This window comes from Sander vitreus, chromosome 17 (assembly GCF_031162955.1).
Source record: "Sander vitreus isolate 19-12246 chromosome 17, sanVit1, whole genome shotgun sequence".
Classification (NCBI taxonomy): domain Eukaryota; kingdom Metazoa; phylum Chordata; class Actinopteri; order Perciformes; family Percidae; genus Sander; species Sander vitreus.
The window spans coordinates 2,084,011-2,101,398 of record NC_135871.1 but is presented as its reverse complement, the minus strand read 5'-3'; the positions used below and the strand labels follow the sequence as shown (position 1 = coordinate 2,101,398).

Genomic DNA, 17,388 nt, shown 5'->3' with positions numbered 1-17,388 from the left:
GGTGTTGTTAATGATGGAGTATAGTTTCCCTTTTTCCGTTTGTTCTGGGACAACATGTTAAAAAAAAACCCTCTCCTGTCTTCTTACAGAAAATTATGACCTACCTGTTTGACTTTGCCCACGGCCCAAAGGTAACACTACTGATTTAATTACATTTGTGTTGTCAGGAATCTCAATAGGTTTGAATTGAACCACCTTGCTCAGAAATATCTGGAACAGATACTTTATGGTATCATGATAGGTTGCTTATTGGGACTTTGTCTTATTCCCCGTATTAGAGCTGTAATCGGGCCTTAAAAGTTAGGCCCGAAAAGGACCGAGCCCGACAGAGTTCGGCCCGAGCCCGACAAGTACATTTTGATTGGCAGCTTTTTAAAAGCCTGAACCCGTTTACAGCCCGACTGTACAAAAGGCCGTCTATCAGCAGTGATTAGAGTGCATGTCGGAGAATAGCGCGGACACACGCTTCGCGAGCGGGCACGCGCACCACTCGGCGGAAAAGGGAGATAAAGAAAAAAGAGACTGTGCCGCACGCACACAGCTCTTTTGTCTTTCATCAAGAATGAGTCATTTATACATTTTTTAACATCATTTATTCATGACTAACGTAGGCTATAGGCCACTTGGAAGTTGGAACAAAGAAATAAAATAAGTCCCCCAGAGGCCAGCCTCCGTTTCACCTCCTCAGCATCATTTACACGCTAATCGAAACGCATCACCTGACATCACTTATTTACCACGCAACCCGGAGCGCAAGCCCGAGCCCGGCCCGAGTAAAATGATAGAAATTAATACCAAACACGACCGAACCTGTTGGGTTCAGCAAAGATCTTCAGCTCTACCCCGTATCCCCCCAGAGTTAGATAAGTCCATACATACCCTTCTCATCTCCGTGCGTGTCGTAACTCTGTCTGACGCCCCCACCGCTAGCCTAGCTTAGCACAGATCCTGGAGGTAACTGGCTCCATCTAGCCTACTGCTCCCAATAAGTGACAAAATAACGCCAACATGTTCCTATTTACATGTTGTGATTTGTATAGTCACAGCGTGTATAAATAACAAGGTCACATGACACACAGCCATCTTCTAACCGTATACATACTGGGAACTATATTCTCAGAAGGCGAAGCACTGCTACTTCTGCTACTTGGGCGGAGTGATTAGCGCAACACCTGAAAAGCACCGTTGTTACTCTCTGCTCCTCACGGGCGGTGCTTCTCAGGTGCTGCGAGCAAATCACAATAATTTTTTTGTGATTGTTGCAGGCAAAAAAAAATCTTAAATGTGATGGAATATGCGGGTGGACTATACAAATCACATGTAAACAGGAACATGTTGGTGTTATTTTGTCACTTATTGGGAGCAGTATGGCTAAATGGAGCCGGTTACCTCCAGGATCTGTGCTAAGCTAGGCTAGCGGTGGGGGTGTCAGACAGAGTTACGACACGCACGGAGATGAGAAGGGTATGTATGGACTTATCTAACTCTGGGGGTTACGGGGAATAAGACAAAGTCCCAATAAGTCAGCGTGTTCCTTTAAAGCAAACCAGAACCTACTGTCCCATAATGTACTAATTAATTTTGACAGTTGCCTAATGAAGTAATAATGCCAGGTGTTGTTAATGATGGAGTATAGTTTCCCTTTTTCCGTTTGTTCTGGGACAACATGTTAAAAAAAAACCCTCTCCTGTCTTCTTACAGAAAATTATGACCTACCTGTTTGACTTTGCCCACGGCCCAAAGGTAACACTACTGATTTAATTACATTTGTGTTGTCAGGAATCTCAATAGGTTTGAATTGAACCACCTTGCTCAGAAATATCTGGAACAGATACTTTATGGTATCATGATAGGTTGTCCAAGAGAGAAAAATAAGTGTGTGTGTGTGTGTGTGTGTGTGTGTGTGTGTGTGTGTGTGTGTGTGTGTGTGTGTGTGTGTGTGTGTGTGTGTGTGTGTGTGTGTGTGTGTGTGTGTGTGTGTGTGTGTGTGTGTGTGTGTGTGTGTGTGTGTGTGTGTGTGTGTGTGTGTGTGTGTGTGTGTGTGTGTGTGTGTGTGTGTGTGTGTGGTAGCCGAGCACACCTCACCGGCCCTGGAAGTCCTACTTTGACCTGATCCTGGTGGACGCCCGCAAACCTGTGTTCTTTGGCGAGGGAACAGTGCTGCGGCAGGTTGACACTGTAAGTGTGTACTAAAAAAGCCTGCACGGACATTAAACCACTAAAATAAAACAAATATATTTGTTTTGATATAATAATTTTTTTATTATTTTTATTTTTTAGCTGTAAAGATAAATAAATATTGTATACGAGTGTGTGACTCAGTGCTGGTTTCTTTTAGACCACAGGTCGGCTGAAGATCGGCACATACACTGGACCTCTGCAGCATGGCATTGTTTACTCAGGAGGTAAATAAGGAACCTTCCCCCACACACACACACACACACACACTTGCTGTTGTAAAGGTCTAGGAGTTAGCGTTACTGGAAGGTCCTATAGTTGCAATGAATGTTTTGCTCAGACAGATAATCTTTCAAATACAATAAGAGAATACGTTACAGATGCATTGTTGTATTTCAAGTGTTGCTACGGTAACTTAGCCTACTTTGGATGTATCGTGAGCTAAACCGGGTATCACTGTCACTGGGTCACGAGCCGAAGCATTAAGAGACTGTTGTAGCAACCAACGTAGTAATAACTTAGAATAATATCGCGCATTTCATGAAACCAAAGGATGCTTTACACAGGTACAGGAGACAAGGGGAAAGAAAATAGTAGGCCAACACAAACACAGAGTAAAAGGAATAAAACGTCCGCGCTAAATGGAAGAGGGACGTGATTTAATGTCTGTTACTAATGTACAACCACATTGCGCTTTGTAAAGTTATTTTATGAATGAAATAGACATATAACATACCTGAGGGCCAATACGGGACGTTTTTAATCCTTTACAATCCCGTAATTGTCTCCATCTGTTGAAAGCCTGACTTTCACTTTCCCTTTCAGCTTTTAGTTGTTCTTCGTTTAATTTCCTTCTTTCCTGTGATGGCCCTGCCCCAGTATCAGCCATAACTACAGCAGATAACTTCTAAAATAACATTAAAATACAAGTAGGCCTATATAAAGAAATCTCCTGCTACCTTTTACCTGGCTGGATACTCACTAACACAGGCTTCTCCGGTGTTACACCGAAATCTGTGACCCTTCAGAATGTGTGACTGTAGCGCCGTCTACCTGCCGTAAATCATGTAAAAAACGCGTTCTTTTCACTGTAAGTCTCGTTTGCTGTTACAGGTCATTTATGATCATCAGACGAAAAATTACAGTTTCAGAAACATTTAAAAGTTACATATAGTCACTTTAACCAATTAATTACAGTACATGGTTTTAGGCCCAGTTTAAACGGTTGTTCACAGAGTAAACAAAGTCAAATGTTCTGATGCTGGTAAAGGTTTGTTTACAACAGGACTATATTACATTTGCACTCCTGATGAGAATGCCCCAAATGTATCTATATATTTCATATGGTCAAAAATAAGAGTAATAGATTTGTGACTGTGCTTATGAAACTACAAGTCAACATCCTTGAATAAAAGACCTGATGTGCTGACTCATAGAAACACTTGTCAAACTGAAGTGTGGGCAGCATGTAACACACTGTGTGGAGTAGAATATCAGCTATAATTGCAACTTCATACAAAACCCACCATTGATGGTTTTCATAGGATGAAAAAACATTCCCAAAATGCCATGTTTGTACTCCCAGGTTCTTCAGACATTGTGTGTGACTTGCTGGGTGCTAAAGGAAAGGACATCATCTACATTGGAGACCACATTTTTGGTGACATCCTCAAATCCAAGAAGCGCCAGGGCTGGAGGACGTTCTTGGTGATACCTGAGCTGGCCCAGGAGTTGCATGTGTGGACTGACAAGAGCTGTGAGACATATACACACTCATGCATACATGCACATCTAGCTTGTTTGCAGTTCCATTATACAGTGTTATTAAGCAGCACTGAAACTTAAAGTGCTCATATTATGCTCATTTTTAGGTACATAATTGTATTTAGAGGTTATATCACAATAGGTTGACATGGTTTAATTTTTCAAAAAACACCATATTTTTGTTGTACTGCACATTGCTGCAGCTCCTCTTTTCACCCTGTGTGTTGAGTTCTCTGTTTTAGCTACAGAGTGAGACATCTCACTTCTGTTCCATCTTTGTTGGGAGCCGCACATGCTCAGTACCTAGGTAAGGACTACTAGCCAGTCAGAAGCAGAGTATGAGGGCGTGCCCTGACAGTAGCTAGGTAAGGACTACTAGCCAGTCAGAAGCAGAGTATGAGGGCGTGCCCTGACAGTACCTAGGTAAGGACTACTAGCCAGTCAGAAGCAGAGTATGAGGGCGTGCCTGACAGTACCTAGGTAAGGACTACTAGCCAGTCAGAAGCAGAGTATGAGGGTGTGCCATGCTAGCAGCTAGGTAAGGACTACTAGCCAGTCAGAAGCAGAGTATGAGGGAGTGCCATGCTAGCAGCTAGGCGAGCATTATAACATGTGTTCCAAAGTGACCACGTTTGTCTCTGAAGTAAAGGCTGGACTACAATAGAGCTGTTTGGAGCAGTTTGTGAACAGTGTTTTCTGTTGGAGATGGTAAGTCCCTTTGGGGGGGGGGACTTTGGGCTTTTTTCACTTTGTAAACCTGTAACGTGCACAAAAAGATATATAACACAATTAAGGAATGGGAAAAAGCCAAAAAGCATAATATGAGCACTTTAAGGATTGGGTTGATGTCGCCTGTAGTTCACTGTTACTTAATAAACAATGTACTGTATATATTGGTTTTATTAGGGGGTTAGGAAATGATACTCATACCAAGCATGACAGAAAATGTGACCGTGTTTTCTGTTTATTTTCCAGTAGTCTATGTATCACAACATTGTGACCATGGAATAATTCACTAAAGCTCAGATCTGTGCTAGGCCCACAAAAGATAGTTAAAAGACTGATTTAAGAAAAGAAAGATTAGAGTATTGTTTTGGGATTTTCTGGTTATTAAATATTTATGCCATTGTAACTATACTAATGCAAGTTTTTTGTTTTGTTTTTTTTAGCCATATTTGAGGAACTTCAGTCACTGGAATGCTTCCTCGCTGAGCTTTACAAGTAAGTGCCTTTTTGTTAGGTCAAAAATAAGAGTAATAGATTTGTGACTGTGCTTATGAAACTACAAGTCAACATCCTTGAATAAAAGACCTGATGTGCTGACTCATAGAAACACTTGTCAAACTGAAGTGTGGGCAGCATGTAACACACTGTGTGGAGTAGAATATCAGCTATAATTGCAACTTCATACAAAACCCACCATTGATGGTTTTCATAGGATGAAAAAAACATTCCCAAAATGCCATGTTTGTACTCCCAGGTTCTTCAGACATTGTGTGTGACTTGCTGGGTGCTAAAGGAAAGGACATCATCTACATTGGAGACCACATTTTTGGTGACATCCTCAAATCCAAGAAGCGCCAGGGCTGGAGGACGTTCTTGGTGATACCTGAGCTGGCCCAGGAGTTGCATGTGTGGACTGACAAGAGCTGTGAGACATATACACACTCATGCATACATGCACATCTAGCTTGTTTGCAGTTCCATTATACAGTGTTATTAAGCAGCACTGAAACTTAAAGTGCTCATATTATGCTCATTTTTAGGTACATAATTGTATTTAGAGGTTATATCACAATAGGTTGACATGGTTTAATTTTTCAAAAAACACCATATTTTTGTTGTACTGCACATTGCTGCAGCTCCTCTTTTCACCCTGTGTGTTGAGTTCTCTGTTTTAGCTACAGAGTGAGACATCTCACTTCTGTTCCATCTTTGTTGGGAGCCGCACATGCTCAGTACCTAGGTAAGGACTACTAGCCAGTCAGAAGCAGAGTATGAGGGCGTGCCCTGACAGTAGCTAGGTAAGGACTACTAGCCAGTCAGAAGCAGAGTATGAGGGCGTGCCCTGACAGTACCTAGGTAAGGACTACTAGCCAGTCAGAAGCAGAGTATGAGGGCGTGCCCTGACAGTACCTAGGTAAGGACTACTAGCCAGTCAGAAGCAGAGTATGAGGGTGTGCCATGCTAGCAGCTAGGTAAGGACTACTAGCCAGTCAGAAGCAGAGTATGAGGGCGTGCCATGCTAGCAGCTAGGCGAGCATTATAACATGTGTTCCAAAGTGACCACGTTTGTCTCTGAAGTAAAGGCTGGACTACAATAGAGCTGTTTGGAGCAGTTTGTGAACAGTGTTTTCTGTTGGAGATGGTAAGTCCCTTTGGGGGGGACTTTGGGCTTTTTCACTTTGTAAACCTGTAACGTGCACAAAAAGATATATAACACAATTAAGGAATGGGAAAAAGCCAAAAAGCATAATATGAGCATTTTAAGGATTGGGTTGATGTCGCCTGTAGTTCACTGTTACTTAATAAACAATGTACTGTATATATTGGTTTTATTAGGGGGTTAGGAAATGATACTCATACCAAGCATGACAGAAAATGTGACCGTGTTTTCTGTTTATTTTCCAGTAGTCTATGTATCACAACATTGTGACCATGGAATAATTCACTAAAGCTCAGATCTGTGCTAGGCCCACAAAAGATAGTTAAAAGACTGATTTAAGAAAAGAAAGATTAGAGTATTGTTTTGGGATTTTCTGGTTATTAAATATTTATGCCATTGTAACTATACTAATGCAAGTTTTTGTTTTGTTTTTTTTAGCCATATTTGAGGAACTTCAGTCACTGGAATGCTTCCTCGCTGAGCTTTACAAGTAAGTGCCTTTTTGTTAGGTCAACTGTTTTTTGTGTTTTGCAATGTATTCTTTCAAAAAAGTTCTTAAAGGGTTACTTCCGGGTTTTTTTCCAACCTGTGTCTAAGTGACTGATGGGAACAGCAATCTTTGACATTGGTCCAGTAGTAAGCGAGATCGCTGTTGTCGGCATGATGTGGAAACCACATTTGAAATGGAGCTGGGCTCACCGATCACAGCACACTTGTGTTTTGTCCTCAGGCACCTGGACAGCAGCAGCAATGAGAGGCCTGACATCAGCTCACTGCAGAGACGCATTAAGGTACAACTTCCTCCAACAAACCCATTTCTTCCTCCTGTCTTTCACTTAAATAGAGCTTCACCCAAGTGGAGTCCACTATAAGTCAACCAGATTTTGAAGGATAACAGTCTTTTCAGACTGTAAGCGGCAATTCGCCTGCGGAGCCGCTTGGGTCTCACTGCCCTCCTCGTGTGAATAGACAAGCAGACAAGCACTTTGTGTTTAAACGCCAGGACATGGAAAAGGCTTCTGTACACTACTGTACCCCTCCCGGTACAACAGTATTTTTTTTTTGCAGCCTAGCTTAGGTTAAACAATACCTGATGCATACAGTCTTGCACTGATGCTCTGCCTGTTTATGCATTGATAACCAACCATTTGCTCTTATAAAAATGCTTGTGGAGTATATATATTTTTTTAAATTAACCATTAGCCTGACAAGTCAGCACAAACACAATATTTAGTCTTGAAGACCTGAGGTGAAACGATTTGTGAGAGGATAGTACCTGGTACTATTTTTGGTACCACCTCAGTTGAGGTTCGAAGCGAGCTGAGCTGATACTAAAAGGAAGAATTAAAACTAGGGTTGGGTACAGAAACCCGGTGCCAATATGGCCTTAGCATGTCACCGACTGTCGTTTTGGGCTCTTGTTTTCGGTTAAGTCAAGTATTGTTTTAGCACCGATATCAGGAAAAATCCAAACCACACTGACTACTGATTGGTCAGAGAGAATCGTCACTTGCATGACACGGGACATCCTGCACACACCGGCCATTTTAAAATAACCAAGATACCTTCAATGGCGGTCCGGGTATCATTGGATAATCATTGACTAGAAAATCCCAAAAATGCTTATTTGTTTTTCCTTAACCTTTTCTGGTGTCAGAATAAAAAAAACGAGGAAACAATCAATAAAGGCCCGTTTTTTGTTATTGTCATTTCCTATTATTGTCCTTTTTAGATTGAAGAATGGAAAAGTCTGTGTACAACTCGTTATATCGTTTGAAACCCAAATCATGTGGTCTGTTTTTTTTGTGTTATTATTAATTATATTTTCAGTGCTGATTGGGGACAGACTGTAGAACAGTGGACACACAGGCCTGTGTACCACGTTATTATAGTTGAACACACCTATATTAATGCATTCTTTCTGATCCCACCCCATGGCCAGAGCAACAAAATCACCCACCAGGGCGCCCAGATAGCTCAGTTGGTAGAGCGGGCGCCCATATATAGAGGTTTACTCCTCGACGCAGCGGGCCCGGGTTCGACTCCGACCTGGGGCCCTTTGCTGCACGTCATTCCCCCCCCCTCTCTCCCCTTTCATGTCTTCAGCTGTCTTGTCAAATAAAAGCCTAAAAATAACCCCAAAAAATTATCTTTTAAAAAAAAAAAAAAAAACACCATGCAATCATGTAAATTCAACACTGTTGTGCACCCAACCACTTATCATGTGTAGGCGGCTTTAGTAGTCTGTGTCCACGACGTTCCACCTCTGGGATTGCTCCGTTGCCGACAAAAATTCCGCTGGATTTCACTCATTTAGGACAGATATCTGTTGCCTTGGGCTTCCTTTGTGTTGGCGTTCTAACCTCTGGTGGATTTGTGAGGACTATGGTTAACTGCTCCTCAGATCTCTGCAGGGTAAATCCAGACAGCTAGCTAGACTATCTGTCCAATCTGAGTTTTCTGTTGCACGACTAAAACTACTTTTGAACGTACACGTTCCACCAAAACAAGTTCCTTCCTGAGACTATTTAGCAGAGGCACCGTGGCTCCGTACGGCGTTTAGCACCACCCAAGACAATTGTGATTGGTTTAAAGAAATACCAATAAACCAGAGCATGTTTTACTCCCATCCCAGAATGCTGTGTGGACTAGCCAGACCCTCCTCCGCAGCGCTGTGGAGGAATGTGCAAAAATAAACGGATCATGTGATTTTGTTTTCTGTTTTTTTTTTTTTTCTTTCCACATATATTCATTTTTATGGCCACGTTAGTTTTATTCTGATCTTCGGCGATGTACTTGAGTCGTTGGAAGTGCTGGCAGCTAAAGTGTTCAACGGCTTGTGACACAGTCAGTCCCTTTATTAGGTCCTCGGGCTTCGATCATCCTTCGTTAAAACAATCAGGTCCTTCTTCTGGGAAGACTATACAATACATTGGAACATTTACTTGGCCAGGAGATACTCCTGTGGAGTCACGTCAGAGGCTGGGGCCACAGGTCCTCGTGGTCCCCCCGCAGCTAATCACGTTGCTGTGACCTTTTCAAGAAGATGCCTGTCGGTTATCCACGGACATTAAACCACTCCAACATCAAACTCGGAACATATAAGGCGGCCATTGTATGGCTGGCCCCAGGAATAGATGGCCTCATCTTGCAAACGTCATATGACCATGCTGCAACACTCTTTGGAGTGTCCACAGCCAGATTTCTGCATCATGCTACAAAATGATTTATTAACCAACACAGCAGGCAGTACAGGCAAGCAGAGACAAGTAAATATACTCAGCCTAACTCTAGCAGATCAATACAAATGTATGTATCCCTGTAAGGGCAATATAGTATGCCCATGCACAATTCTTAAAAGTGGTTCCACTCCCAGTAGACGTGAAAGATTTTTCCTGCATAGAAATGTTTTGTCTGGTGCCAAAAAGACATTAAGCTTCCATAATGAACTATCAGGCATGTCCTTGTATCCTTTCCAGAAAGTGACCCATGACATGGACATGTGCTACGGCATGACGGGAAGTCTGTTCCGCAGCGGGTCCCGACAGACACTGTTTGCCTCCCAAGTGATGCGCTACGCGGACCTGTATGCCGCCTCCTTCATCAACCTGCTCTACTACCCCTTCAGCTATCTGTTCAGAGCTGCACATGTGCAGGTGAGGTTCACTCACCCTTCTCAGTTTGTCTGTCACATGCACTTATTCAGTCCCCCCAGGATTCCTTTTTTTGAGATTGTTGCGGCCCAAAATGCCTGATTTTGCGGGAGCTTTTTGTAAAACAAATTGCGATAAAAGTAGCAGTGTTTTTTGTATTTTTGTTGCGATGAGACGGTGAAAGTTGCAAAAACTTTTTTCTTTTTGTATAGTTGTATAGAGTTTTCCTAGTAACCTTACCAAAAAAGGCTCAGGATGTTGCAAATGTTGGTATAATATGAAAATGGCTGGTGGATTTAAGCGTGCGTGCGTGCGTCGTGGGGGGGGGACCGAGCAGCAGCCCCGCCCGCTGCAGAGAGCCGACAACGGAAAAGTTGCGGTGATTGGTCAAAATTAAGAGTCGCACAAAATTCACGGTGATTGGTTGAATTTGCGTGTAGATATGATATGATATATGATACTGGGATATTGGCATCGGCCAATATCCCAGTATATCAAGATTAATAGGCAGGCGCATCTGCGGGCAGCCTAGTGTTAAAAACATGAATAGGCGACATTTTTTACAGCGCACCCAGACCAGCTGCCTCCAGCCCCTCCCCTCGTGAAGTCTTGCCGTGTGTCTCGCACAGTCACTTCAGGCTCAGACGCTAGCGTTAGCAGTAGCATGCTGCCGGTGTTCCTGCCTTGGGATTAACTGTACTAATGGAACCGTACAAAACACCGCGGCCACACCTCTGTGGAAGCTCCTGAATGTCATTTATCAGAGTCTGGTTGTTACCCCTGTCTGTGGCAGTCTCATCCACTCCTATAACGGAGCTAACTGGAGCTAACCGCTAACGGAGCTAATGGTTGCTAACAGAGCCTTCAGTTCCCCGTGCCTGTATCCATTAACTGCATCTATGGACTCAAGCAGGAATAAAACCCTTAATGTTATTAAACTGGCTGGATGAGTTTTAAACTACAACTAGCCTAAGAGTTTGAATGACAGAAATGTGCTCAGATAAGATCCTAATGAGTGCTACAGGACAGGTAACAGTAGGGCCCCCAAAACACAGATACAACACTTCACCAAATGAACAATGATCTAACAAACAAGGTGACCAAGAGCTGACTTCAGAGAGCCCTGGTCTGATGTGATTCAACAGGAGTTAGGAGGAAATAGTGTTGAGATTAATAACGTCACTTTCTGTGAAGCTTGAGGATTTGTATTCTCAGAAGTTTAATAAATGCTGCTAAGTGCACTAAACTTTGTTTTTTCATTGAAAAGTTTATTTGACAAAGTTTATTTTCTTCTTACCTGTTTCGTTTATTTAATATATTTTTCATACATTATTTATACAATATACAGTACGTTTTTACATAATACATTTTTAATTGAAGTATACAAGTGTAGATTGGTGAAGTGTTCAATACATGTTTCTGTTGAGAAATTCTGTGTATATTAGTGTTACATTTTATCTTTCAAATAGAGGTTTAAAAACAAGCACATATCGGCCAAATATCGGCCAAAATAAATCGGCAGCATGTATCGGCTGACCCTGATTTCTAAACATCGGCATCGGTCGACCTCTATTTGCGTGAATTGTTGCGATCGCGACGTTGCAAAATCCTGGAGGGACTGCTTTATGTACTTTTTGACTGATGGCATTACATTGAACCTCCTCCCCCCCCACACCAGATGCCTCACGAGTCAACAGTGGAGCACGCCCAAGTCCACGTCATTGACACCGAGTCGCCGCTCGCCACACGGAACCGCCACGACGTCGACCTCAAGGAGATGGAGTGCAAACGGCACCAGCTGACTCGATCCGTCAGCGAGATCCAGCCCCCCCACTTCTTCCCTCAGGCTCCACAGGAGATCACTCACTGCCATGATGAAGATGACGATGAGGAGGAGGAGGAGGAGGAGGAGTAGAGGGAAGGAGAAGAGCAGAGAGGTCTGCAGATGACGCTTGCTGTCACATCCGATACATCCTGTTTCCACGAGTCTGGTCTCCAGTTTTCTCATGAAAACACACACATGACCTACTACCATACGCGAGACAGGATTTTTGGATTTCTACGAGTAGTTGGTGGCTGATCCGCAGCGATAAAACAAAGAAAGAAAAGAAAGGTTGGGGGGGGGGGATAGCCTGTTTCCACATATCTTTACTATTCATAGCCTGTTTTTCTCCACGTGAAACAACAACTTTGGTCCGTGTTGCAAATGCAACAAAAGGTTCCGGGTGACCCCTCCTCCCCCTGGTTTCTGGAGTGCGCTCTCATTGGCTGTAGCTCCAACATCTCCAGATTTTTAGCCTGCTAGATACAGCGAGGCACCAGCAGTGTGTTAACCACAGCTGCTGAAACTAGACTCGATGGTAAAACGGTTCTACTCCATGAGAGTATATGTTTATAATGCCTGCTAACGGTGAGGTGGATATCACACGCTAACATCTCATGGTACCAGCTTACAGAAACGTCACCTACTTATTTACCCAGTAATTCTTCTTTTTACTGTGTTGTAAAATAGGACCACAATTCCCAAAGCTCACCCTCAAGTCCTTAATCTTATGTCTTTTTTAAAAAAGTAATGTAGATATTACACCCTGCACCACAGTTATTGCCTTATTCATCTCGCTTTGAGTTGATACAGTGAGTGTGAATGAGAATTATTGTTATTTTGAACATGAATGTTGAGTTGTTTTCATGGTCACAGGTGAAAGGTATGGAAGCCCATGTCTGCCAGACGACAATCACAATACTGGCAGGTTCAAATGATAAGACAAGTCAATGTTTCGACTTGCAACATTTTAAATAGCAGTCGACATTATGAGACCCTAAGACTTAATTAAGTCCAATCTTTGACTTGACAAAATGTGTAAATATGAAATTAGAAAGTCACAATTTTGACGACTCATAATTTAGAATTACATTCTTTATTTTTTTTAAGTGAACAGTTAAAATGTTAACTAAGTCAAATTTGAGATAAAAATGTGTAGTTGAGTGAGATTTGTCAAAAGTTTGACTCCCGAAGTTTTGACTTATTACCTCACAATTATTATTCAAAATGATGATTAACTCGCTGTCGTAATTTTAATTTTTTACCGTGTTTGTGTTGTTGTCATTGGCGGTAATGGTCCTCCATAAAAGGTGACCCTGCTGCTGATCACGACTGCTGTGTCTGCTGTAAACGTGCTGTTACTGTAATGTGTGTGTAAGTCAACGTGATCAGGGTACAATAGTGTATTTTAGTGCTGAGAGTATTATTTCATGTTTTTGTTATTTTTTAAAAGACCTGTGATTTAAGAGGACCCGTTTGTCCAAAAAAAGTCTGATCTGCTGTAGTGATCACAAAGTATTGATCCTTAGATGAGGTGGAACATGGCCTCATCTCTCTGATTCACAGAAAGTGAATGTGTGAATGATCCTACTGCTTTTGTGTTTTAGTCTCACACAAGAAGTCGCTGATTACATTTGCTAAAGCGGCCTCATCCTGTTTGGACTGAAGAGACGTATTTTGACTTGTTTAAATGTCCTTTTGACCATTAATTGTTTGACCTTTTTCAGCCCCGGGTTGCACCTTGGGATGCTTATCGTGTTATTTGAGGTTTCAGAGCAACAGCGCCAATGATTTAAATGTCTCACTGTTTAATATCCGAGTCTTTTCAGAACTGTTGAGCATGCCTGTGTTTGCTGTCAGCTTTGAAGCCTAACTGTAATAATCAGACATACTGAAATGCAAAGTGAATCAAATGAATTTATTTTTCATTTTTTACCAGCGGTAGTTAATGCATGGGTTGAAGTTGTATTTTTGTTTCTCGTTTTCATTGAAATGTTGCCTTTCTTGTGAAGAATGTTGAAAGCAGCAATTCTGCAGTTAAGATGGTTTAAGTCATGACTGATGTTTGTAATAAATTTTCTGATCTGATATTGTAAGGCAAGGCAGCTTTATTTGTATAACACATTTGTGCAGTATAAGAAATGAACAATTATTTAAAGAAAGGCAGCATCAAAAAGAAAGGTCTTCAGCCTTGATTTAAAAGAACTGAGAGTTGCAGCAGACCTGCAGTTTTCTGGGAGTTTGTTCCAGATATGTGGAGCATAAAAACTAAACGCTGCTTCCCCCTGTTTAGTTCTGACTCTGGGGACAACAAGCAGACCTGTCCCAGACCACCTGAGAGGTCTGGGTGGGTCATGGTGTAGTAGCAGATCAGAAATGTATTTTGGCCCTAAACCGTTTAGTGATTTATAAACCAGCAAAAGTATTTTGAAATCAATTCTTTGAGGCACAGGAAGCCAGTGTAGAGACTTCAGAACTGGAGTGATGTGATCCACTCTCTTGGTCTTAGTGAGGACTCGAGCAGCAGCGTTCTGAATCTTTTAGGTAGACCTGTAAAGACACCATTACAGAAACGCAGAAAGTCCAGGGTTCAAATCCGACCTGTGACGGTTTTCCTGCATGTCTTCCCCCCTCTCTTTCCCCTTTCATATCTCAGCTTTCCTATCCACTAAAGGCAGAAATGCCCACAAAAAAAGTTACTCACAATTCCTGTATTCTGTCTACCCTTTACATCAGTGAGTAATTATTGCTGACAGGATTTCTTCCAGCCCAAAGCTGCCACTAACTAACAGGCCTGCTGGTATCTCATGTGTCACCAACTTCCACAACTTGGCACCGCTGTGTCCCGTTATCAGCTCAGTCACATCACACAGAACGGCTATCTGCCTTCACATAACCTTAAAACCAAACATCTGACCAAAGCTTTTCTTGTCTGCTCACTTTTTTGTGAATCTATAATTTATCCTCTTTTATATTGCAGTCACAATAACAACAGGGTTTCCGCAGGGTCTTAAAAAGTCTGAAAAAAGTCTTAAATTCCTTGAAGTATTGTGTTCTAGGTCTTAAAGGTCCCATGGCATGAAAATGTCACTTTGAGGTTTTTTAACATTAATATGAGTTCCCCCAGCCTGCCTATGGCCCCCCAGTGGCTAGAAATGGTGATAGGTGTAAGCCGAGCCCTGGGTATCCTGCTCTGCCTTTGAGAAAATGAAAGATCAGATGGGCCGATCTGGAATCTTCCCTTTATGATGTCATAAGGGGAAAGGTTACCTCCCCTTTCTCTGCTTTGCCCGCTCAGAGAATTTGGCCCCCCCATGAGAAAGAGAGAGACGGCTTTCAAACGCGCAAAGTGGCAGTTCAAGTTCAAGGCCACACACACACACACACACACACACACACACACACACACACACACACACACACACACACACACACACACACACACACACCCTCCTCAATAGCATTTAAAGCTATAGACACAGAAATGGCACATCCTAAGGAAAGCTCATTGTGGGACAGTACAGATACAGTATTAGGGGACCACTAAGGCCTATATAAAAGAGACTTCAGATACAGTATTAGGGGACCACTAAGGCCTATATAAAAGAGACTTCAGATACAGTATTAGGGGACCACTAAGGCCTATATAAAAGAGACTTCAGATACAGTATTAGGAGACCACTAAGGTCTATATAAAAGAGACTTCAGATACAGTATTAGGGGACCACTAAGGTCTATATTAAAGAGACTTGAGATACAGTATTAGGAGACCACTAAGGCCTATATTAAAGAGACTTCAGATACAGTATTAGGGGACCACTAAGGTCTATATAAAAGAGACTTCAGATACAGTATTAGGAGACCACTAAGGTCTATATTAAAGAGACTTCAGATACAGTATTAGGAGACCACTAAGGCCTATATAAAAGAGACTTCAGATACAGTATTAGGGGACCACTAAGGCCTATATAAAAGAGACTTCAGATACAGTATTAGGAGACCACTAAGGTCTATATAAAAGAGACTTCAGATACAGTATTAGGAGACCACTAAGGCCTATATAAAAGAGACTTCAGATACAGTATTAGGGGACCACTAAGGTCTATATAAAAGAGACTTCAGATACAGTATTAGGAGACCACTAAGGCCTATATAAAAGAGACTTCAGATACAGTATTAGGAGACCACTAAGGCCTATATAAAAGCAGCATGTCATGGGACCTTTAATTCATTTTAAACGGGTCTTAATTTTCCTATGTCCATGCACCGCTACCTGTAATGCTCATTTTTTTCCCCATGGTGTTGTAGTTTTTTCAGTCGCTAATCCATATATCATTTTTCTGTATTACGACTACAAATGAAACCAACATGCTACTTAAATTGCAGCCATCAGCTTTCGTGTTATTGGTGCGAGTCTCTTTCAGATTGCACGACATAAAACTTTTTATTCTTCAGCTATATATGGAGTGCAAGTTTAGCGATACTTGGCTTGAAAAAATAACTGAATTTAGGGCTTAGTTGATGTGATAATGGTCTTATATTTCAAGCGTGATGGCCTTAAAATGTCTTTATTATTAGACTACTATTAGATTACTATGAACAAACACATTTGTTTGGGAACCATGATGCTGGGATCAGCACCAGCAAATCTATGAAGAGTTTGTTCTTAAAAAAAAAAAGTGCTTGTAGTATCTGTTTGAGATCTAACTATGAGCCTGACCTGTATCCTCACAGACCTCGGGGCTCTGACAGGACAACGTGTTGTCCTAGCGGAAGAACATCATTTAGACTCAAGGTTAATGAAGGGGAGATGGAAATGGCCTGGCAGCGTGCAGGACTTCAACCCTCCTGACAGGGTCAGATCTGTGCCTGAGGCAGGGGAGGGGGGTATAGGATATGGGCTGAAGGCGAGGAGACATCTTAGTGATACAGGTCAGAAGTTAGGTGAAGGGTTTGGAAGACTTAAAGTGTTTGTGCATGCTTTTTAGTAGTTAACCGGTCAATCATCCATTTAAGCAGGTAGTCTCAACGACCTAGCTGGTCTCGTTTTGCCCCAAAACGAGCACTTTTGTTAAGGTAAATACAAGATGGACAATTGTCCTATTAACTTGCATTGTAGTTTGTTTCTCCGCTTCTGACTGCAGAGATCTCTCTTAATACTGAACCAATGTCAAAGATTGGTGTTCCCATCAGTCACTTAGACACAAAAACATAGGAAAATAGGGTCCAGGTTGGAAAAAACGGTAGTTACCTATCAAATATGATGAAGGAACAGCTGGCATGGTCCTTTAAGCATACAATAAGTGTCCCTTTATGCAGCTATTTGAAATGTCTTTCCTTTACACCAGAAATGTCAAGTGACTGAAATGTTCCACTGTTGGTGCATATAGTGTTTCTCTCGCATGTGTATCCCCTCTCAGAAACACAGCATCTGTATATGAATCTGTGTAATTCTATAACTATCTTACATACGTGGATTCTGCTGACTAGTGAAGGCCAGCACACCCAGCTCATCAGCAGCAAACTCTCAACATCCTGGTGTGGAACACGTGCAACGTTACGTAACAGGACTCCGCAGCGTGACC

The 17,388-nt window shown here is 42.1% G+C and overlaps 1 protein-coding gene across 1 annotated transcript in view; it reads left to right on the top strand.

The window, feature by feature from the left end:
• The window catches only part of nt5c2a (5'-nucleotidase, cytosolic IIa), a 31,800-nt gene extending 17,909 nt beyond the window's left edge, over window positions 1-13,891 (top strand). Inside the window, exons 11-18 of the mRNA XM_078272980.1 lie at window positions 90-131; window positions 2,071-2,178; window positions 2,339-2,405; window positions 3,764-3,934; window positions 5,112-5,163; window positions 7,059-7,119; window positions 9,808-9,984; window positions 11,660-13,891. Coding sequence (XP_078129106.1) covers window positions 90-131; window positions 2,071-2,178; window positions 2,339-2,405; window positions 3,764-3,934; window positions 5,112-5,163; window positions 7,059-7,119; window positions 9,808-9,984; window positions 11,660-11,896 — 915 coding nt within the window. The 3' untranslated portion in view covers window positions 11,897-13,891. The remainder of the gene's footprint in view (window positions 1-89; window positions 132-2,070; window positions 2,179-2,338; window positions 2,406-3,763; window positions 3,935-5,111; window positions 5,164-7,058; window positions 7,120-9,807; window positions 9,985-11,659) is intronic.
• The last annotated feature ends 3,497 nt before the right edge of the window (window positions 13,892-17,388 follow it).